This window comes from Acanthopagrus latus, chromosome 11 (assembly GCF_904848185.1).
Source record: "Acanthopagrus latus isolate v.2019 chromosome 11, fAcaLat1.1, whole genome shotgun sequence".
NCBI lineage: Eukaryota > Metazoa > Chordata > Actinopteri > Spariformes > Sparidae > Acanthopagrus > Acanthopagrus latus.
Genome location: NC_051049.1, coordinates 6,559,482 through 6,583,848, shown reverse-complemented (window position 1 = coordinate 6,583,848; position 24,367 = coordinate 6,559,482). Strand labels below are relative to the sequence as shown.

Here is a 24,367-nt window from a genome sequence, read left to right as displayed (position 1 = left end):
ACTGCTGCTGGACTGTGGATCTGTTTGTGAAGGACTTGGGTTGGATTTTCTGCAACAGTCTAAAGTATGTATCTTTATGGACCTATTTGAGTGCCTCGTATAAAGGCCTCGCTCTGCATCGCTAACAAAGAGCAAGAGTAGTTAATGTTAGTTTAGAAAAGAAGTCTGCCACCATAAACTAATGACTGTCTGCCAGAATGTTCCACAGAGCCACTTTACAGTAATATGTTTAGGATGATGTCAATGGTGTACCCCGCTTCCCCAACAGCAAAATTGAGCTAAATACACTGGTGCCCCCATGTTCAAAAATGCACAGTGAAAGTGCCCCTCATTGATACTTCTAGGCTCCCTAGGGTGCCCTTCCAATGGAGAAAACATGATAAAGTGCCGTCTTGGATGACCCTATGGTAACAGGGTTCTCCCCAGAAATTTTTAGCGTAGTGGCGCACCATCATCCGGGGGACGGACAGACACCCTCACACGCTATAAAGCAGCTAACACTGAAAATGAGTATAGTGGCGCTGAGCTAGCAGTATAGCGGCGCAGCGCCGTTGTTCCACCGTCTGGGGAGAACCCTGGGTAAATAAACAAGACAAAGACCCTTCTTAGATGCCCTAATTGTAGCTAAAACATTGTAAAGTGCCCCTCTTGGATGCTTCTATCCCCACCAGGGTGGCCTTCCATTGGGGAAAACATGATAAAGTGCCATCTTGGATGCCCCTTTGGTAGACAAAACGTGGTAAAGTGCCCCTCTTGGATGCTTCTATGGCCACTAGGGTGCCCTTGCAGTGGGGAAAACATGGTAAAGTGCCATCTTGGATGCCCCTTTGGTAGACAAAACGTGGTAAAGTGCCCCTCTTGGATGCTTCTATGGCCACTAGGGTGCCCTTCCAGTGGGGAAAACATGATAAAGTGCCATCTTGGATGCCCCTTTGGTAGATAAAACACAATAAAAACAAGTGCCATGCAGGGTGTCCATCCAGTACCTCTCTGCATTGTGGGGCCCCACCACCTACAGCCGTTTTTATTTTTCTCACCCCAGCCTCTCCAACACCCTGAGTCCACCACTGGCTTATAATTAGATGTTTGGCATCCAAAAGACTATACAACTATTAACAAACTATGAAACAATGCTGTTTTGAGCATTCATCCTTGAAATGCGGATTAGTAGGGTCCAAAAATATATACTTTTTGAAGCCGTGTTTATTTCCCGAGACAAAGAATCGAAATTACTCATTAAAATCAGCTTAAACTCAGGACTTAATGAGAGACTGCGCTGCATCTACGTCCTGTATATTAAACTGATCATCAATTTCCCAGAAAAGCCCATCACGATTCAACTCGCTGGAGAAAATATCCTATCAAAGTGGGTGGGAAGGGGAGGAAGGGGGGGTAATTATAGTCATACATTGTAGACATGTTTTTATAGCTGGAGAACACTAATGGCGAAATTTCATCTCCTAATGCAGCAATTTTCTGGTCCGGCTTCAATCTGAGTGGAATAACTGGGGAAAACACATTGAGGATGATTATGCAGACTGGCTATGTTTAAGCAGATTATAAGACACTGCTTCCAGGGAATGATACAGCCTTTAACTAGAAAATATTGAAAGGGACATAAACGACTCCTGTGTGTTGTGGGACATGAACTATGGTGACAAATGTGACGATGAGAAGCCAGAGCTGTGATTCTGATTAATGAAAACGGTGATTATCATCAATAATCAATGTGGATGTACAGTGAGTCTGTGTGTGTGTGATGCATCCTTAAAAATAGTAAGCTTTTAGGGTGACCCCCGTCTACAAACTAATGGAGAGAGGGGAGGTGGAGGAGGGAGACAGAGAGGGAGGGAGGGGAGAGAGGAGAGAGAGAGAGAGAGCGGAGAGAGAGAGACTGGGCTAAGTGGACAGACCTCATGTTGAGCTCAGATGAACCTCGGCATCCTTTCCCACGTTGGATCATTTCAGCTCCGTTACACCACGGAACCGGCGGAGCGGAGCGGAGCGGAGCGGAGCGGAGCAGCGAACGCACGGTAAGCTTCATTCTACTCTACCAAAGCACTTTTTTTTTTTTTTTTTAAATCTAATCTTCACGACTCACTAGTTCATTTAAGTCAAGCCTCTTAACCGTCCCTCACACACGGACATGACAAGTTTCCACTCGCCCGGCTACCTAGCTTACTTTAACCGTTCAGTTTGTGCACGCGGCGCGGCGGTTTTTTTTTTTTCCAACTGTTTTTTTTTTTTTTTAACCGTCAGTTGGAAGCAAAAGAGAAGGAAAAAAAAAACATTTCGCCTGTCTTGACGCCACGGGGAAGACGTTACCCAGAGGGACGGCTTGGAAACATGACCGAAGCTGAGGCACCGGTTCTCTGACAGATGGTGGGGCCGGTGCTCCGCATTCTTTTTGGACATCGGTGCCGTTGGTGCAAGTGTGCGCGAGCGCTCGCTTTTGCGCGCCTTCCTCACCTGCCGCGTGCGGGGAGGGGGGCTGGCTCGCTGGACGTCGGTTAGTAGCCGACAGCCATGTTTTTTTTTTTAATTTTTTGGGTCGCTGTATTCATTATAATAGTTAGCCCAAGTGTGTAAATCACATTAACATGCATCAACTGGGTCATTTTTCCTGCTTCCTCCAACAAGGCAAGGTCACGCTCCGGGCTGTTTAGTGTATCTCCACTGGAGAGGCTAACAAGCAGTCCAGATGTAAGTGTGTGTGTGTGTGTGTGTGTGTGTGTGTCATGTGCAATCATGTGCTCTTGAGAAATGTAACGTCTCTGTGTTTACAACATAATGTGGTGTCTAAGAGGGCATTATCATCTCATACATAAATAGATAGAGACCGAGCACCTTGTTCCCACAGAGGCATTTTGTCATGACATGGCCAAATACTTGCTTAGCATCAGGGCTTTTTACGCTCTTGAATCACTTAAGGTTAAGCTGTCTGGGTGTCAAACCTTGGCTACAGTTAGGTGACTGATGTGCTGAGTACAGTTGGACTCTCCCGGCCAGTCTGATTTGGAGAGACTTAAGAGATTTCTAGTCGCAGGAGAGAATGGATGAGGGGTCTATAAGCATTAAGACGAATGGCAGGAGAGAAAGCCAGAGGAGATCTGTCCATGTCTGTAAAGAGGAGGCTGCCCTCCTCTCAATGCAGCCCCACCACCTCCCCTCAACCCATCCCCTCCCTGCCCTCCGTCTCCCATTTTTCCCTATGTAAAAGGTCTGACATGCACGGGCTATTTTTAATAAAAATGAAGTAGCCGTGTTGCAGCTGAGCGACTCGATGCAGAATGAAGTGAGACTGAAACAGCGATTTGCAATTTAGAGCTATGTCACCGCACATCATTCCATTCTGAGCTGGCAACAGCAAATCGTCCTCACGCTTTCATCCTCTATCCCTGCCTTACATTTCACACATATCTCATACGCACTCACACACTCTAAAGACTTCAAACAACAGTGAATGACATGTACTGCTGGCAACGTGGTTTTCGGAGCAAAGCTAGTAGGGGAGAAATGTAAGCTCAGAGCTCAGACGTTTCTAATACACAAGCAAGGAAGACAAAAGTGTTTTTGGATGAACCGCTTTCTTGTATTCTGCAAGATTTAAGATGAAGGCAAACAGATGCAAATGCTGAACATGAAGCATTACACGCAGAGAGCTGGAATTGGTGTAATTGGAGTGCGAAAAAAAACATCTCAAGGATGAATTTCTTTTTAAGAAGTAATGCAGTGAAGAGATTGGTAATTACTATTACTGTAACTGTGATCAAATGCTTAAATTCAGTTCTAAAGCCTACTCTTAAGAAAGTAGGTCAGTATCTGGAGTGTAAAAGAACATTGGTTTCATTTTCATGTGTCCTTCCTTTCATTTGAAGCATATCAATTTGGATATATCAGAAAATGTTATGGTTCATATTATTCAGTGCCATCAAAGGCTGTGTGCATTCCTACAGTGTAGGCCCACTCTGCATATTTGCATCTAAATTAATTAAAGCATACGTTTCACTTTAGCCAGTCAGCCACAGATGCACATTGTCACTGATGTCATAGCCACACAATAATAATCATCTGCGTGGCATAGCAGGTCATGCACGGAAATCCCCTTAGGATTTTTAAGAATTTTGATGCTTAAATCTCTCCAAAAGAGATTCGTTAAAAGTTTATTTGAAAATATGCGAAGACGAGCGCATCCACGTATATCTGTGACTCGTTGTTTGTATGTGAGAGATAATATGCGCCTCCATGTACGCATAAAGGTGAAAAAACAGATGTCAGGGAATCCACACTCATTGCAGGTGAAGTGATGGATGCAGGTGAAACGTGCATGGAGAAACTGAGATTACACAGTTTGAGTCTTGTTAAGCCGCTGACACTTTTCAGTACATCAAATTTCAAAGATCAATGGCCAGGATCTGACTCAAATACTAACGAAACTCAAGATCATTAAACTTTTGGGAAATGAGGACAAGTCATTGATTGAATTATTTATGAGCCTAATTAATCTCTTACGGGGGAGTTCTTTCACTACTGGGCATTGAGGCATGGGGAGACCATCTTTAGGGGTGACATCAATCACCTGATGTCCAGGCAATTGTGTGTGACGAGGAACAGTAAAGTACCCGAGCTCCACCTCATCTCCAGACCCTCAGGCTCTAAATTAATTGAAAAATTTTAGGACCAGACTTAACTGTCTGAGAATGCCTGAGTGATCAATAACGGGATTCACACATCACAGCGATGACAAAAGCAATGAGGATGATATGAATAACAACATCTGGTATAGAGGGAATTCTAGGTAATTTCTTATCAGACCGTGATGTTCATAATTTCTGAACAAAACTCACAGCTATTTTTACAGCTGCTGGCAGAGAGCTCAGATTAGCAAACAAAGCTGTTCAACAAACAGTGGAAAAAGACTCAGCGTATCGAATCTCCTCTTCATAAGATAATGAGTAAAATGTCAACGTATCTTTGTTTTTCACTTCTGTGTCTTGAGGCACTGAATTCATAATAAGTCTGTCTTCTCTCAGGTGATCCTGTGCAGCATTGTGTGCTGCTTGGGGTGACAAAATGAAGACTTTGGAGAAGAAACTTGAGGCAGAAGGAGACGCATCGAACAACAGCAAAAGATGGACCACCATGAAAACTTGGATCTGATCAACCTTTCATCAGTTATTCTTTGATCAGTTATAACCTAGCGATGGCAGCGCAGGTTGTGCTTCTATTTCTTTTATTCTGTAAAGGGGAAAGAAGTGGCATTTCAGTGGCTGTTGGCCTTTTGGAGGAAGAGCGGGACTTGCAAGCAACATCAACCAAAAGACAAGTTTCACTTTATCCTGAGTCGGTCGAAAACTTTTTTGTGAGTTTCAAAGAATCGGAGAGCCCGCTTCAGAATGCAAAGGATGATGTAAGAACCCTGCCAAATGTGGCTTTAAGTCTAAATGACAGAAAAACCAATGATCTTGATTTGAAGGAAGAAATACTGAGGCAAACAGACACACTTAGTTATCCTATATCAACTGCCAAACCTTTAATACCTAAACATAGCCCTGGACTCAGTCTGAACCACGCGAAAAAAAGCAATTTGACTAATGGAGAGGTTGAAGGTGTAATTAATGAGCAGAGTCTAGAGCTGAGTTCAGAGGAGGAGTACACTCTCCAGCCTGAGCTCCATTTGGAGACAGGTGTCGCTGACGTTCTGCCTGAGAGGACGTGGGGCCAATCTAAATGGGTCACGGAGTCTGAAGACATCCGGCCTGGGCCGTACCTGCTGGGAACGGAGCCTCGTGCCCGCCGCCGGAGGAGCTGGCTCTGGAATCAGTTCTTTGTGATCGAGGAGTACAGGGGACCGGAGCCTGTGCTTATTGGCCGGGTAAGCTGCTGTCAGCCAATCAGCATGTGAATAACCTGTACCTCATTGTGTGGAGTTATATTTGTGCTAAGAGGAAAACATCGGAACATATTTTTTACAAGCACATGAACATTTTTTGTAGACAGTAATTTCATTCTGAGAAAACTAATATGTTTTCTGCACAACACATTTATTTACATGTTTCATAAATGAACATATTGGTGAGCCATGATCCACAGAGGTACACGGTGAACCTTCCTATAACTCGGTCAGGCTCATTTCCTCTCTCAATTTCCTGCATATTCCACAAATGTATTATAAAAACTAGATACCAGACTCAATGATGGTGCCCACTCATTTGAATTAAAATAACTTGCTGTGCACATAACACAAAGAAGTTTTAATTTATTTTAAGTTTGCATCGCATTGTGCGGCTCACTGCACATTGGCACAAGTGTTTCTCTCACTGGCTGTTTGGCCTCACTTGTTCTGTAGGCTTTACAATGGGATGATCGCGTGCAAACAAAACCTCCATGGATTTAAAATCCATAATACAAAGAGTAACAGTTGACCTTGTATGTAGTTGATAGTGTCCTGTCGAGTGTTGCACATGTCTCTTTTATGAAGGCTGCCCTATGGGGAAAATGTGGCACAGTTCCAGCCGATCTGAATATTATACTAGGAGCGAAGCACTGGAACAGTGGAGCATCATGTGACAGTATTTCAGAAAAAGATATATACAGTAGGCCATATTCATTTGAATTACATGTGAATTTACACATACAATTTTTGTCAATCATAATTTTTCAACTCAAGAAACTCTTAGTTTGTTAGTATAACGTACAGTAAATACATAAATCTATACCTAACTTTTGCATTAAGGACACTCAAACCCATACTGAAACTCTGTTGAACTGGTCCCCTGGTTCAACTCCCAAAGCTCCTCATTTTGCAATATGGCCAGACCTGTTGGGATGTTCACCTGTTGTAATACTGTCCTGTGCCAAAGGTGACGGCCATGTTGCTGTTGGTGACATATGTTGTTCATGGCACTACTCAAATTTAGCTAGCTTTATCTCTCAGACTAGATAAAAGCTATGTTTGTCTGTGTGTTTCTGTACAGCTCAGCCTCAGACTGACTTCAGTCCTCAGCTTTACTTCCTGTTATTTTCCTCCAGTCTCTCCTTTTTTCCCTTTGGTCTCCATGTCTATAAGGCAGATTCAAAAAGCAATTTTAAATGTTTTCAAGTTAAATTCAGTTATTTAAAATATAATATATTATTTACATAGTTTTATTGACTTTGTATTCCTCTGAAATTCACTCCATGTTCTGTCCAGTTGAGTGGGCAACCCGAGAGCACGACAGAGATGTTAAGCGCAACAGAGATACTGTGAACATGCAGATCCATTTCTTGAAGACCAAATAGATTTATTTCCTTTGCCTGATAACGGGTGCATCTAAAAATCAAAGTTGCATGCTTGCGGAGACTCTCCAGTTGTATCATTAATGAGGAACAAATATAACTCTGTGTAATTGCAGTGTTTGTGCAGCAGTCCCCCCCCACTTGTCGTGTCACATTCTCGAGACTTTACAGTCGCCACACCAGCAACCTTCAACTGCTGTCGGTGTCGCAACTCCAAATGTGTCTGAGATGATTTAATCCACTGCACACCTGAACCGTTGGGATCCCTGGGGTTTACTTGTAGCATTTCACAGTCAGGCGCTCCACACTAATGCAGCTGCTGGCAGCTACTGTATACTCAGAGTAGGATTATATCAGCTGTAACGCTAACATGGAATGCTGCCAGCCACTTTGTAGCTAGCAGTATACTTTATAGTGACAGTCTAGATTGGATTCTTACCAGTGCAGTATACACCTCATAAATGTTTAATCTTCTTCTCTGGTTGTTATTGGTACAGTCAGGGAGGGGTGTTAAAGCAATCAGGAGACACGCGAGGCTGCTCATTCCGCGGCAAGCATAGTGTTGATGTTGATATTCATGTAATAAAGCAACCCTGCATTGCGAGGGGGTTGGAAGCATGTTTTCCTCTCAGAGGCAGCCCAGTCTCTCTGCCAGAAATAGAGAGATTATCTTTTCAAACCCTTTGCCGGTACGAGGTTCGAGGTGAGTTATCAGCTGTTCGAATCACAGGTGCTCCAACCCATGCAAAGGAGGGAGATTTTGGCTGCCAAATAAAGCAGTATAAACCCCAGAGGTGGATGCGCCACATGAGTGAGAGGAGGGGAAAATTCAGATTACAGAGTAGGAGAGAAAGTGACAAAGCAATTGGAAGAGACAATTTCCTTTTTTTTTTTTTTTCTAGCTTTGTTTTGTACGGGGTGGATAAATTTCTTCCCCACCATGAGAGTGTTTTTCCATGCTGACTGAAGCACAGCGGGACTGAGCCAGCAATTAGACAGTGAGGAGAAGAGGACTAGAAGGATAGAAAGAGAGAGGATGGAGCAGAGCGGGTGAGCGGAGGGGGAGAGCAAAGAGCAGGGGAGCGAGATAGGAACAGGCTCTGACAAAGATGTCTCTCGTGGTGAAGTGTGGGCTCAAAATCGAAGCACGCTTTAAGGAAGAAAGGAGGGAGAGGGATGTGGGTGGAGGGATGAATAAAAAAACCCTGAGTCCCTTATCTAGCAATTTGTAGGGTATGCTATCATGAGTTTCTATAATCCCCAACTTTATCCTCCAAGACACACACACACGGAATATACACTAATCTTATATTTTCTCCTGGTCCCTGCCTGCATGCCGTGCAGTGTGCACGATCATGCCGTCAACATGCGTTATGCTGGAATATAGATACTGCACACATCTGTCTTAAGCGCACAAATGAGTCGACTAATTATACACGTATCATTATGCAGGCAATTACATTTCTCTAATTCTCTGCGACAAAATTACTTCAAAAATCGTTTTCTGTAAATTTGTAAACCGTCATTGTTGCAGCCGAATAAAAATTGAGGCTTTATTTCTCTTGAGTATCTGAGGTCCGCCGCAGAGGTTGTGAGTAAGCCTTATGGATTATGAACATGTGCAGATGCGCCTTAAGGGTAGAGAGATGTGAAGGTTCCTGGTCAGAAAGCTCAGAGTGATGAAGGCTGAGTAATCTCTTTAGCTTTTCTATTTCTGTGTGTTTGGCCTTTTACCTACCTAGCTCGCACTAATATCCACTCTGCCATTAAATACCAAACGTGTATTCTGCACCAGAGAGCATAACAGACAGTCAGAGAGGGTGGGGGGGGTGGAAGTGGCGGAGGTGGTGGTGGAGGGGCTGGAGAAATGTGAGCAGATGGGCATTCTGTGTAACTGAGGTAACTTGATGAAAAGAGGGACACACACAAGGACTGGAGAAAGAGGTGGTTTAAAAGGTACAAGAGAGTTAAGGCAGATGGATTTACAAGACGGGGAAGAAAAGGGACAGATGGATAGAAGAGACAGGAGAGATTTGCAGCCTGGTTTAGCAGAATGCATCTGTGAACATACATGTAGGACATGTGCGGGACCACTGTCCACGTCGACGTGGTTTTAACCTCAACAAACTCCCAGTGGCATGTTTGGTCCAGTGAGTTAATTAGCTGTATGCATCAGTACTCATCCTGGTCCCATATGTATCTTCCACACCTGGTGCCATTCATTTCAGATTCACTGAGCGCATCCCTTCTCAACATAAATCACCCATTTCACATAGACATGTTTGCACTGCTCGCCAGACAAATAGATGAGAGTTAATGAGCGATACCTGCAAACTGTGTGTGAACTCGATGTTGCCTGAAGGCGCTGCAGTCATTTACTCTGCATGTTTTTGTTTTCCAGCTGCACACAGATATGGACAAAGGAGACGGCCGCACTAAGTATCTGTTGGAGGGAGAGGGAGTGGGCTCTGTGTTTGTTATCGACAGCAACACAGGAAACATACATGTCACCAAGTCTTTAGACCGGGAGGAGAAGGACCAGTACCGTCTCATCGCAACAGCTACAGACCGTCAGACCGGCCGAGCCCTGGAGCCCTCCTCCGAGTTCATCATCAGGGTGCAGGACATCAATGACAACCCGCCCATCTTTCCTGATGAACCCTATGTTGCCATGGTGCCGGAGATGGCACACATAGGTAGAGAATTTTTATAAAGTGATTCTCCGCCTGAAACCACTTGAAAAGGGTCTAGATGCAGCTGTGGTCTTTTTGAAATTAGGTTCCACTAGTTTCCAATAACGATGAGTTTTCACAGCAGAATTTCTTGGACCAAACTGGCTATACCAGCACTGCTCTATGCGGAGCCACATATTTCATGAGACTGAGATAATGTAATGAAAATTTTCAGAAAACTGGTGAAAAATGCCCATCACAACGTCCCAGAACCTGAGGAGGAGTTAGCATTTAGATGGGGGGGGTTGACGACAGAACAACACCCCCCCATCCCCATAAGATAAAGAATATCTTGACATCTTTGCTCGACAGTGACGGACACCAGTAATTATTATCAAAATAGTTCCGGATTAATCCCATGTCAGCTATCAGGCAAAATCACTGCAGCTCTAAGCCATCAGCAGCAGCGTAATCGACTTTCCCTCTTGTCCAAACACATTCTTGGTATCTTGCAAACAATCATAGTTTTGCCAGAATGAGGCTAAACACGCTGCTTCTGGCACAGCTCCAGAGATTCAAGGGCAATTGCTCGCCATGAAAACAGGCTGTTTAGTCATATTTTGTCAAAAAGATGAACATTTTAAAGATGCAGCGCATACAGATAAACAGCAGAGGAGTGCATTATGCTTTTAATCCTACAGCTGTAAGCACTTGGTGTTCAATAGGCAGACATTGGGGTGGAGTATCACTTAAAGCTTATGAACCAGCCACCAGCTTTAAGTGCTTTACGTTCAAAAGAGCCGTTTGACTTATCACCTTTGACGACGCTTGTCTTTCACAGGAACGTCGATAATCCAAGTCACAGCCAGAGATGCTGATGATCCGACATATGGGAACAGCGCCCGGCTGGTGTATGCGATTACACACGGCCAGGACTACTTCTCCGTGGACCCTCAAACAGGTCTGTGCTATACATCCCCCTCACAGCTGTTTGCCATAAAACACCTCACCAGCATATGATTACACTTTACACATAAACCCCCGTGGTGTGGTTTTTAAATGATATGTTATATCTTATAGCTACCATATGTCCAATGTAGATAAGAACATTTAACTCGCATTTCATACGATCTGCTGAGAGACGGAAAGCAGCCTGGAGTCGTATGTTTTTCAAAGTCCTAATTCCAAAATATATGCATCCGGCTCACTTTGATGGTGATTTCCAGAGACGTTGTGTCACTGTGAAATCTGTTGCAGTTATGATTTTTGCTCAGTGTCACGCTCTCCCCCCTCCCGCTCTCCACCAGGCGTCCTGCGGACAGCAGTACCTGACATGGACCGTGAGACTCGGGATGAATATCTGGTCGTCCTCCAGGCCAAAGACATGGGAGGTCATTTGGGTGGATTATCAGGCACTACTACCATCACCGTGCGTCTGACTGATGTCAACGACAACCCCCCTCACTTCAGAAGGAGTAAGCGCTGTGCTGTTATCAGATTGCCACTTTACTGTCGGCTGCTTTCAATCTCTGCAGCAGCAGTAGTATGTGTGTGTGTGTGTGTGTGTGTGCATGCATGTGTGAGTAAGTAAAGATTAAAATGATTAAACATCCTGTAACGGCGTTTGTGACAGCAGTCTGATATTTTTTTGCCTCCTCTGGGTCCTAGTAGTCCTGACAGGGGAAAGATAAGATATAAGCTGTAAAGTAGCTTGTCAGTCGGTATTCCAGATTTTTATTTGACTCACTCATCCTAATCATTGTTGTTAACGTCAGTCTGAGGAACATAACCTTTGCCAGGATGAGTGGCATTAACATTCACTCCCGTTTGGTCCCTTAGATTCAAATGGACTGTGCCTTGACGAAAAGTGAAAGATCATGTCTGCTTTTTTCTTATCCAAGCTTTTCCCTGTTCCATGCTATTAATATTTCATCTTAAAGTTCAGTGCTTTCTGCTTCAATAGACAGTAAAATCACTGCAGAATGTGTCTAACACTTTGAGACATATACTGCATTTCTCTATATACTACCTCTCTCCCCTGTTCGCATTTCCCCCCCTCCTCGTCTCTACTTCTTCTCCCTGACAGTCTCTGTTTACTGCCATTCATCTTCATGTTTAAAGCCCCCTTTCCTCTCGTTGATATATTGTGCTGCAATACAGAGCTTTATAGAAGCAATTTAATATTTCCAAATGCCAGCAGTGCGTTATTTATTTACTGATACCTGACCATATCTCCCCACCGCCACCGCCACCATCACCTCTATTCAAGGTCATTATTTTCTGTTTGACAATAATGCCACAGTTTAAGCAAACGCTTCATTTAGTATGCTCTTTGAATGCGAGGGAAGGGGCGGTGTGTTTTTTCAAATGATCTTCATAATGTGGAGGATTTAAATGATTAATAATCAGTGAGGTAGCACTGCTCTGATTAAACGAAAGCATTTCTCTGAATTTGGAGCATCACAAGTGATCATGTGATGCCAAGTAAATGACAGGACCCCGTCACAGATCACCGACTTAAGAACAGATTAACTCAGCAAAGCTTTAAGTAATAATCTGAAAGATGTTTATTGAAATACATGTCTGATAAGTCACTGTCTATTGCCGAATGAGTGACTGAGCCCATGACCTACTGATTAAAACCATTGCAACTACAGTATTACAGATGACGGGACTCCCTAAAAACCTTCAGCCTGCCTCACACAGTGTGTTGTGTTGTGTGCATGATGATCAAATTCCATGAAACAAAGCTCAACAGGACAAGAGCCTGGACTGCAGCAATAGAGCATTTTTATACTAAATCACCTAAAGACCTACTTTTCCAAAAGGTTTTCAGGCAGAGAACTTCTCAGAAACCACCAGAACAGTCTTACAAGGCAGATTATCACCTCAATGCACAAAGATCTGAGGTCAAATACATAAATTATTGAAAAACAAAGTGCTCTCAGGGCACGAGCTGAGACTGTCATGGAGCTCGCCGAAGCGTACACTGCCCTGTCCTACAAAACCACGCCCATCTGGGGGTAAGTCAAAGTTTTATTGAGACCCATTTGGCAACAATCCTGGAGAAAATCACAAACGCTGCATAGTTGGTGACGCTTTTTACATTACCCAGCAGCGGTCGGTCCACCGGACAGGATAGGCTTAGCTAACGCAGTAAACTCACTCTTCAGCTCCGAGTGTGTAGAGCAGCTTACTGTTTTTTTTTTTTTTACCAGTCTCTGTTAGCATTGTAAGTGAATTGATACTATGGCTGAAAAAAGAAAGGATAAAATCGATGAGTACAGACGATTAAACTTCAGAAACAAGTGCAAATCTAGAGACATCAAACAGGCGACATTGTCTGTCTAGAGATCAAACAAAGAAACTAGGGCAAAAACAAACTAATGTTTAGTCTTAAAAAATGTCCCAGCCCCAAAATAATGCGTTCAGTTGCTGAAATTATCCCACCAGCAGTTCAAAAACTAAAGATATTCTATTTACTGTACGACATGGTGTAAAATAGAGGGGAAAAAATCATCATGTTTGCCATTTTGCTTGAAATGTGAGATTTAAGCCATTATCAAATCGTTTTCTTTCAATTGACTATTCAGTTGAACAACTTAATTATTGTGAAAATGTGTCCTATAATAATAATAAACAACAAATCTAACATTTTATGTTTAGCAGGTAGAATATTTATCATCGCCACCTCTTTTTAGAGTGTAAGCATGCTAAGATATACTAATTAGTACTAAACGCAGAATATAGCCGAGGCTGATGGGAATTATGTTAGTTTTGTAATATGCAGTCATGCGCCAAAGCACTGGACACATTTTGGCTTGTTGGTGGTGCTATATGAAAGATCTTCTGAATGTTTATATTAAATGTCATGCCATATTTTAGTTAAGACCAAAGAAGTGATAAGGCGGACCAAATGCTATGCCACCAGCGTTAGAATTAAGACTGTAACTTGTGAAAACTTTCATTATCGGTTTTTTGGCTGATAAAATGGTCGTAACATAGTAAGTAAAGTCCATCCAGAGTTCCAAGAGACCAAAGTGATATCTTCAGATAGCTTGTTTTGTCTGATAAACGCTTCAAAACCCCACAGATATTCGGTTTACAAAGGATATATTCTGTTTTTTGACGAATGATTTCAGCATAAAAAATGAGAAAATGTCCAGAATGTGCAGTGTGTGGATGAAGTACAGCGTGTTTGTAAGGTGAGGTACTAATGAGAGACACTGACAGAATATTTTCACATTTTTATCGGTCTTAAAACACGCAAACGTTCCTCCGCTCTCTCCGCTCCCTCACTTCCTGGCACAATTCCAAACCCACAGTCCATATTATGTGCAAACGTGCATTTAAAAGTTATCCAAATTTAATGTGAGGCTTCAGCAGTCTGAGTTATTTATATTAAGTGGGCATCTTCAAAAGTCACAGTTTATTTTAGTAAAAAGAAATCTGTCTTTACACTGCAGCGGAACAAGGAAAATAATGTACATTCAAACTAATTTATCGATATGGAAAACACTTGATTTTATACTGAACATACAATGACGCCTGCAGATTTATTCCATCACCTCCTAGATTTGCATTTGCATTAAGAGGGATCTTTTTAAAAGCCAGAATTGACAGGTGGAATGATTACTGTGACTAAAAAAACTGAAAATCACACTAAATGGAGCTCCGTCACCGTCCCACTGAGCTCAGAACTATTCATTCTTTTCCTCCCCGCAGGTGCGTGGTCATTCTCTATATCTGAGCTCGCAGCACCGGGTGTGGAGGTGGGCCGCCTCACCGCCACCGATCCCGATCTGGGAGAAAACGCACTGCTGGAGTTTACGATCCTGGACAGTGAGGAGGCTGAGATATTCAATCTAACAGGAAGAAACCACGAGGCTGTTATTGTTCTGAACAAGGTGAGAGACGACGTGTCACAAGCAGTGGTTCATTAAAGGTTTTCATAATAGCCCAGGCTGAAGCTACACGTAGGTGGTCTGCTAATGAGGAAAAAAAAAAAACATCTAATGTGAGATGTTTCCAGAGATTAAGTGAATTTGCTTTTGTCGGGTGTTGCAAATTAATTTGAGTAACATTTCATTACGCCGCTCAAACACACTTTGTTGTCAACAGGTTCAGACTCCCAAGGCTCCGCAAGAGCAATTAACGAGTAACAATGAACTAATAAGCGGCTGGTGTGAAAAATTGTAGCTCGTTTGAAGTGATTTGGTCGTGTTAAAGGCAGCCGGTGTGAACTTTTCTTTTTGCTTTTAAGCACGGGGCATTCAAAAATAATTATTGCTCAGTGAAATCTTAAATTAAGAGGATGTGGAGGGTGAAGCAAGAAGAGGCTGGTGATTAATAACACACATTTTAAAAGAGGAATGACTTCAGAATGGAATATTGTTCACGAGTTGTATAAAGAGCGAGACAGGTTTCTAAAATGAATAATGAAGCGCTGCATGCAGGGAGATATATGCAGCACATATACAGTATATATGAATCATATATTGAAGCTCTGCTCTTCACCCAACAGCTGCTGGATTATGAGACCTGCAATTCTTACACGTTCTCTGTGGAAGTCGCCAACCCTTTCGTGGACACCCGCTACATCAGGAAAGGCCCCTTTAAGGACCAGACGACAGTCCGGGTCATGGTCCTCAATGCTGATGAGCCGCCACAATTCTCACAGGCTCGGTACCATCTGGACGTGTCCGAGAACTGCCCCCCTGTCTGCTCTGTTGGCCGGGTCCACGCCATAGACCCAGACACAGGACAGAGCACCAACATCAGGTGGTTATTACACCATCACTCACTCATGTAGTCACCCACTCAGGGCTGTCTTCACTGTCCCTCTCCACATGTTACTTTCTGTATCACAGGTACTCCATCGATCCCCAGTCAGACCCCGAGGCGCTGTTCCGCATTGCCTCTGACACGGGCTTTATCAGCACGGTGATGGAGTTGGACCGTGAGGAGGAGCAGTGGCATAATATCACAGTCATCTCCACACAGAGGGGTATGTCAGCCCCTCTGCCCCTGGGTGCAATGAGCAGCAGACCTTACCACGGTCATATCTCAACGAGAGCACCGCCTTGAGTTGGAAACACAAAACTGGGAGTAAAGAAATGACTGACTGTCAGTGGTAATTTTCTCCATTAGTGTCGGTTTCCTTTTCTTTCAGACAATCCAAATCTCGTGTCAAGGGTTGTGGTTGCCATAGAGACACTAGACCAGAATGACAATGCACCGGAGTTGGACAGGCAGTACACAACGTCTGTATGTGACTCCAGTGCCCCCGGTCAGGTCTGTTCTACTTTTGTTTCTGGGATGTAAAATTTAAAACAAGTCATGTAAGAATGAATTAATTATTGTCAACAGTTAAAACTACTGTACAGAGAGCAGTGTTGGAGAGCCTTACATTTGTTCTTACCCTTTAGATATATAGACTCTACTGACAGCTTCTTAATCATCTTTTATGTTAAATTATGAAACTAATTAATTCTGTTTTGCAGTTCAGCTGCAGTGAAGAAGGTTGAATTATTTTAAGCAGCAGATGTGCAGACTTTTGGCTGCTAACGACCACACAGCAAACTTAGCCGAGCAGCTGCTTCTGTGAAAACAAGGAAAACACACATATGTTACCACAGTACATCACATTTCAGCATGCGACTAATGAACCAGTTAATTAGGTCAGAGATTACAAAATAGAAAAGTGCATGATGCAGAAGCAGTGTCCTGTCCACTCCGCTCTGGCCAGCTAAAGTTAAACTGACACAACACAGTCGCACTCAGGGCGATAACACAGAGACGAAATGCTAGAAAAGCATCTCCAGGAAAAACTGTTGTTTTTCTACGGTACGATGCACCTGGCAGGTGCTCCTCTCCTGCACTGCTTATGCTCGCTTCTTTCTTAGAAGTTTAAATGTGTTCAACTTTTCAGTGCAAGGCAGAGGCCTCTCATTTCCAAGTAATTATATATGAAGGCAGGTATTCATGCAGCCCTGCTCCACAGGCGCCCCACGCTGTTTTGTCCAAAACAGGCTTTTCTGAGTTGTCTGAGCCGCACCTGTAGCGACGACTCTGTGTGATCAGCCCCTGACACATCCACAGGTGGCTGCAAACTGCCAGCCAAGAAGTAGGAGTGAAACAGAAACAGTGCAAATGGATCTGGATTGAATTTTTCTTGTTTTTGTTTTTTTAGGCAACAAAAGAACAGAAAAAGGAAAACACAAACGGATTATTGCAAAATGTACCAGTTTCCTCACAGAAAAGTAATCTGAGTACACTAATGTGTTACTTTATAATACATTACCCCTCACACTGACAAAGAGGTAGTTAATAAATAATTAATAATTTAAAACACAAGGATTATAACTTTAAATCAGTTCCTGCAGTCAAACAGAGCTGTTTTTCCACTTGCAACTCCTCATCCCATGTTGAATAATTCAGCAGCTCCACCAAAGAGTGCTTTTCAGATGGCAGATTCATAACAGTGTTTGGATGACTGAAGGGGTAAAAATGAGAGAAATGTCAAAATATATGAACATAATGCCATCCTGATCTGTGTTCTACAGGTAGTTCAGGTCCTGCGGGCCATCGACAAGGATCAAGGAGGACAAGACACCCCGGTCCACTTCAGCATCCCTCCAGAGTCCAGCTCTGCGCTCAACCTCTCCGTCAGGGAAACTGGAGGTTAAACCCATTAGCACTTTTATTCAGGTTCAGTCCAGAAACATGGCACCAGCCAAAACTGGTGCGGTTCTGTTGTGCACTGACCGTGTTTGATGTGTGTTTTTTTTTGCTGTGTTATCAGGTGTGACAGCCAGCCTGGTGCTCCAGTCAGCCTTGGAGCCCCTCCCTGGCTTCTCCTCATCCTTACTCACCCTGTATGTGCCAGTTGTGCTGCGCGACGGAGCCTCCGGTCTAACCAACACTGGCACGGTCACCGTGACCATTTGTCCCTGTCTGCGAGGGGCCATGCAGACTGAGGACAGAGGGAAACAAAGGGACAGGAGATGGGAGAGACACATGGTTTGTCTCCCTGTGCCATCTGCCTCTACGTCACTCATTTTCAGTCTGGTCACTTTACTGGCCATGCTGGCGTGTGTCACCACTCTGCTGGGTAGGTTTGATCGGTTCTCCGAAGTCTCTGAAGCTCTATAAATGTAACGTTTGTGACTTTCTTTGAAAGATGCTGAGCAGTTGTGTCAGGTCGCCTCTGTAACATCTGTAGAGTACATGGTCATGTGTCTCCTCTTTGCCCTTTAGTGGTGTGTGCACTCTCGCTGTCATTGCGCCATCAGAAGCGAGACTCCCACTCACCCTTCGAGGAGGATGATGTCAGGGAGAACATCATATCCTATGATGACGAGGGGGGAGGGGAAGCAGACACCGCTGCTTTTGACATTACAGCGCTGCAGAGCATGCACAGAATACAGCACATGCACAACAACAGAAACATGTGAGCTGCTCCCCGAAATAAACAATACAATTTATCCTTGCGGTGGTGGCTTATGGGAGCGTGTGCATGTTTGTGTGCGACTGTGTGCGTCTCTGACATTTATCTTTTGGCACAGATGGTACACGCAGCCGAATCCGCCAAGGGCCAGGACGTACAGCTGGAGTCGTAACCCGCGCCCCGGCCTGGACCCTCAGCAGCGACCGGGATCCGCTCCGCTGTACGGACGCCTCTGCTATGGCATCCACACGCTGCCTGTTCTCAGAGATTATCCAGCTGGGCCACTGGAGGCAGGTCTGCAGCTAACGCAGCTGACCCATGGGCTCACCGGAGGTCATATCGGCAATTCCCTTGTCATCCAGAACCAGAGCACCTTTGAGCCCATGCTACACTCTCCTGAGATGAGTTCTGGCTGTTACGAAGCGGAACACATGCTGGCGAAGAGCAAAATCACGGAGAGAAATGAAGGCAGTGAAGCAAACGCTGCCGAGAAAGAAGCGAATCAGGATCAGGCCAAGGTCAGATTATAACACGCACAGATGAAAACAAGCAGCAGTCATATGGAAGCAAAGAAAGGCCACTGGAATATGAATCGTAGAAACAAGTGAATAATAGTATTTCTCTATAGCCTAAAGCAGTCATGAATAAATATGCAACAGTGTGACTCATCAGAAACTCGTGGGTGTGGTTTGGTCAGATTTGATTGACAGTCGCTGGAGCTGCTTCCTGACTAATGCAATCAAAGCGGTGAGAAGAGCTCAGACATAAACACAAATATAATGACCGGTCATGTGAAATAACCAAAGCTGTTCAAACTTCAAAAGATAACAGTTATTTTTAGGATCCCATCACTCAAAGTAAGGAGGTCATTGAGAAACAAAGACTGTGGCGCCTTGATTGCTGAAACTTCAGTGCTTTTAAGATTGAACACATAAAAAGAAAAACAGTAATTACAAGTGACGTGATTTCAATAACTTGATTTAATGATGTTTAATGATAATGATTTAAGCGAGTTATTTGTCATTTCGTTTTTTTTTTTTCACAGATTCACAAGATTAGATGGAAAGTTCAAGTGTAAAATATTCAAAAAGCTTTATTCGGTTTCAACGTTCAAAGTAGACATCTACAGAGTTTTAAAAACATTATTACGTTTGTGAATGAATTATTTTCAAACATTTGTCACGTCCAAAATAATTGCTCTGTTTATATACCTGTATAAGAATTCTGACAACTAGTTAAAGCTTCTAACAAGGTTTTTCGGCTAATAGTATAACGCTGTCGGTATCATGTGGTATCTGTGTTTTGTTCATCAACAGTCTGGTTGTTGTTACAGTCCGTAAGGAAAAAGGCATAAAAATGGCTGATTTCTGCATTGTGCATCCAGCGTACTGTACTGCTCAAACGTTAACTAGAGTTAGCAAAGTTTATGTTTGTAACGTGGATGTGAGTTAACATTACTAACAGTAGCTGTCTAGTGTTGGTAATGTTAGCTTCTTAGCATAGCAGATGATTCAAACAGAGGTGTCCAGTTTTTAAAACTCAAGAATTCAAGTCAGGTCAAAAGATGTGGTTGTTAAAAATTGACTGGCTACTAATCTTTTTTTTTTGTCTGTATCTGGTGTAAGTGTATTGATCATCTTAACCAAAGGTTCAAACTGATTCAATAGAAATTCATTCAACACATTTCAAGATGAAACATTGAAACTTGACCATCTGGTCTACAGAGGGTTTGAAAAGGAGTCCAACCAGTATAAGAGGAGCATGTTTGAATTTCCTTTCCTTTGCAACTTCAAAATTATCTTATTCGGATCACATAATTCAATACAAATGAATACGGTGACTTCATTACATTTCAGCATTAAGTATTCGGAGGTGATTGAATGTCACCATTAGCACTTTTTTCAGTTGATTAAAAATTTAAATCATCACAGCCTTTCTTTGCTACCGTACGATTATCTCTTGATGTGTCTGAATCATCTAACATCTCCCTTGTTCATTGTCTCTCTTACAGATGAACCCAACGGAAACAGAGTCGACACCAGCCAGCAACACTGCTAATCTGACCAACTGTGACCCAACTGAGTCTTCATGCCAAAGTCACTCCAGCTCCTCGTCAAACCAGCAGGAAGGGCGACCGGGGTCATCGCAGACTCAGATCAGCACTGGAGCCACCAGCTGCACACTAGACGACATTGATACTGACTCCTCCATTCGCTCCGTTTCAGAGCAGAATTATTCGAACGGCGCACAGATCAGCTCTGTGAACCCTCCTGTTTACCTGACGGGAGACACGTACAGCATTGTGGGCTCGCTGAACAGCAGAGGGACGTGTATGAACGGGACTAGCGGCAGCGGGTTGTACCCAACGGGAGTGCAGCTACTGAACATGTGCAGACTCCAGGGAAAGGATTTGACCCCACAGCCTTTGTCCTTACCTGGGGGGTTGTTTGGTAACAACAGTGGCTGGCTGAGCGGGGCGGAGCCTGCGAGCGCAGAAGCCGCCAACCCGCAGCCGCTTCGCATGGAAGACCTCCTGAATATCCGTCTGGATCAGGTCACCTTTGACCTGTCTCAGCCGCCCTATGACTCACTGCAGACTTATGAGTTCGAGGGCCGTGATTCAAGGGCTGAGTCACTGAGTTCGCTGGAGAGCGACGGAGAGAAGGACGACGGGCGAGTGGTGGGAGGGATGGAGGAGCTAAACCAGAAGTTTCAGCGGCTGGTGGAGATCATCAGAGAGAGGGAGAAGGAGATGGAAGGAGGAGGAGGAGGAGGAGGAGGAGGAGAGACACAAGTGACCGAGGGAGGGGAGACTGCAGAGGCCACTCTCGATAAGACTCGTAAACAAGAGGGCAGAGAAAAAGAACTGCAGAAATGGGATTTCTAGATTGCGATGAAAGAACAGTTAGAGAGAAGAGGACTTTCTCGACAGTGATGTGTTTTAAACACAGCAGGGGTGGAAAAAAAAACACAGCCTCTGACAGAAATCTCCTTGTTTCCCCCCCTGCCAGGAGGAATCCAGGCAGCTGTGACAGTACAGCTGAGATTTTGTGGTGGAATCAGTGCACAGCGTATAGTTTTCACCTCCACTATGTTCATAAGATGCATATGGAATCTGTCACTTTTCACACTTCTCTTGTATCTCATATTAATAATGCACTTGGGCTTTCAAAGTGAAAGTTATGAAAAATTAACTTTTATTGAAATATTGATTCTGAGCCCTGAAAGCTGCATTGTTAGAAAATAGGCCTCATCAAATATTGACCAGAGTTGTGATATTTAATATTGATAGTTTAATAGGGGCACGCTCACTGGAAGTACTCGGAATCTGAATGAGGGATTTGCATTTGAATTGGGGAGTTTTTCAGACCACACAAGCGTACAGTAATGTAGGCCTTCACTGCCACGAGCTCACTGAGCCTCTCCGACGAGTCTTAAGTATTTGTATTCTGTAGCTCTGTAGAGAGAGTCAAACTCCAGCGAGTAGTCAGTAGAAAAAAAAAAACCTGCTCACTATGCAATTTGCACACAGTTAGAAATGATTAGATTGTCACTGTCAAAGATGTTGTGAAAGTACAGTAAATGATGTCCATACGTAGATAAACATCAACTCATGCTTTATTGCTCCAGAGTGGACGGTCTTTTGGGAGTGGATGGAGGCTATTCAATGGAATCCACACAGGAAATTAAGCATCTGATGTTCAGTTATTAAACTGTTGCAGCCTTACAATATACAGTGCTCCCCGTAATTTCACCCACACAAGATTATTTATAATTCACTATTGTGTTTGCGTCTGCTCGTCTAGAATTATCTCCAAAGGCTTATTTATCTCCCACGTTTTAAAGAGACAAAATTAGGCAAAAGCCATTACGCGATGCAGTACACACAGGCATTGTTCTCCTGACGAGCCCAGAACACAGAGGCAGACGCGGACGAAATCAGTATTTTAAGGACGTGTCATTCAGGCAATCTGTCGCGCGACAATGACTCATTTCTTCCGCTATTTCAAAGTTCATTTATTATTCAGAAGGTATCAGGATTAGTTTTAACAACATTATTTTCAATAATATGATAAAAATGTGTTTGACTTCCTGCAATTATTCCCACTTTCTGTCCACCTCTTCAGTTGGGATTAAGGTGTTAATCAGCCGCCGCTCTAATAAGACTGCGATGCCTCAGAACTAAATTTGACAGAAAATCTTTGGCGTACTGACAAGAAAAAATGAGGTGTAAAAAAAAAGAGACGGGACTCCTCAGGCAAGAGAATGAAATGCAGAGGAAGAGGAGTGGGATATTACATGAAGTGCCAAATGCTGACGAGTCACCACCACGCTGCATATTGTCAGAGCACAGCGTGTAGCCGGCATAATCCAGAAATATCATTGTACAAGTGATTAAGACATGAGACGCGAGACACGTCCTCACCTAGAGATCTGGAACAGATTTAATTTAACAATGAACTAAATATAGAAGCAAGTTAAAGTGTGAGAGTATTACCACTTCAAAAAAAAAGAAAAGAAAAGAAAAGAAAAGTTAGACCGAAAATAGAATAACAGTAAATTAAAATATGTTTGAAATTCAAAAGTCTAAAAGGCGTATTGCCATTCACGCACTTTAAAGAGTGCCAGCAGGAGTGCTGTGAAGTGGAGGACAGCAGCTGACGGTGCGACGGTGCCACCTGCAGCTCGACAGGCAAACTGCAGCTTTGCTTCGGCTGTAAAATGCTAATAAAACAACACAGCAGCTGTAAATATTGATCCAGAAAGCACAACAGAACTCATCTTAAAAATCTAAATATCGCAAATAGATTCAAGCAGATATAGACTTTAGTTCACAGAGACAAACAGTCTGTCAGTATGTTTTTTTAAAAAGTTTACTAGGCTTGCTGCTGTGGGACAATGTGGGACTTAAATATCTATTTTAAGACTTAATATGGACCATAGGGACAGTATGAACATCACAGGTGAAGGGAGCGGACCCAATTCTATTTTATTCTACGAAAAAGTGTTAAAAGATAAAATATTTATGACAACAATCAGTGTCAATTTCAAGCAACAGAATAGATGAGTGAACATTACATCTCTGTAGAGCACAATATTTTTAACTAGCGCCTACGTTTACTGTATCTTTACAGAAAGCAGCACTACTGTGAAATAATGTTAAACATGTTATAATAAATGATAGTCGCTGCAGTATTCTGTAAACACAATGTCACATTCTGTCTTGTTCTCCCTCAATTTTTGTGATTACGACAACAAAAATGTCAAGTTTCCTATCGACTCATTTGTATTCTCTGTAAACATTATTAACATTCTTTTACTGGTTTCACTGGTGATGAAACAGTCTCATTTTAATGTAATTTTAATGCCTCTCTATGAACTAAACAAGAACATTATCATAAAATAACCATCACCAAGCATCATCCTCGTATTAGAGTTATAAATCTTTAATGTCAGCAATAGTGGCGTATTTTTTTTTTGTAACTCCTTTCAAAACAAATGCAAACTGCAGCCAGATGGAGATCTTTATCATAGGAAGCTGTGGGAGTAACACTGTGTTTGTCCACAGGGGGCGCCAGAATCAACAAAAAATGAAAATCCCAGTAGCTGCTTTAAATTAAAGTGCAGCGTCTCAAATCCTTTGTGCACTGTGAGTACCTAATAAAAGAGAGATTCAACCGTGTCGTATCATTTTGAAAATACTGAAAAAGTTCCAACCTTCCCGCCCACGTTAGCCCCTCGTTCGCTCTTATGCAGTTAACCAGTTTGTTATCGCAGTAGCGGCTCCCAGGACCACAATAAATGTTGCGTAATTATTATTATAATGTCAGACTTCTTCTCCTCTAAACGTTTATTCTCATGAATCACTTGAAATGTTCACATAAAATATACCAACACATAAACCCACTGGAGCCATACGAAGACACGAGGTGGCAGGAAAAAAAACACCATTATTCAGCCGTAGCAC

The 24,367-nt window shown here is 43.1% G+C and overlaps 1 protein-coding gene across 1 annotated transcript; it reads left to right on the top strand.

Annotated features, from left to right (window-relative positions):
• The first annotated feature begins 2,365 nt into the window (after nt 1-2,365).
• On the top strand, nt 2,366-22,131 carry LOC119028209 (cadherin-24). Its single transcript, XM_037113894.1, has 15 exons — nt 2,366-2,509; nt 2,641-2,703; nt 5,034-5,875; nt 9,680-9,974; nt 10,792-10,911; nt 11,258-11,425; nt 14,676-14,857; nt 15,475-15,731; nt 15,821-15,957; nt 16,123-16,244; nt 17,516-17,633; nt 17,755-18,063; nt 18,210-18,402; nt 18,518-18,917; nt 20,411-22,131. The coding sequence occupies exons 3-15, from the start codon at nt 5,204-5,206 to the stop codon at nt 21,284-21,286; spliced, it is 3,849 nt and encodes a 1,282-aa protein (XP_036969789.1). The 5' UTR covers nt 2,366-2,509; nt 2,641-2,703; nt 5,034-5,203; the 3' UTR covers nt 21,287-22,131.
• Nucleotides 22,132-24,367: the final 2,236 nt, after the last annotated feature.

Bases quoted from the DNA above. Each gene is read 5' to 3' on its own strand.
- LOC119028209 (XM_037113894.1), top strand. From the start codon at position 5,204: ATGGCAGCGCAGGTTGTGCTTCTATTTCTTTTATTCTGTAAAGGGGAA. The intron at 5,876-9,679 runs GTAAGCTGCTGT...TTTGTTTTCCAG, and splicing joins AGCCTGTGCTTATTGGCCGG to CTGCACACAGATATGGACAA. The intron at 17,634-17,754 runs GTTAAACCCATT...CTGTGTTATCAG, and splicing joins CTCCGTCAGGGAAACTGGAG to GTGTGACAGCCAGCCTGGTG.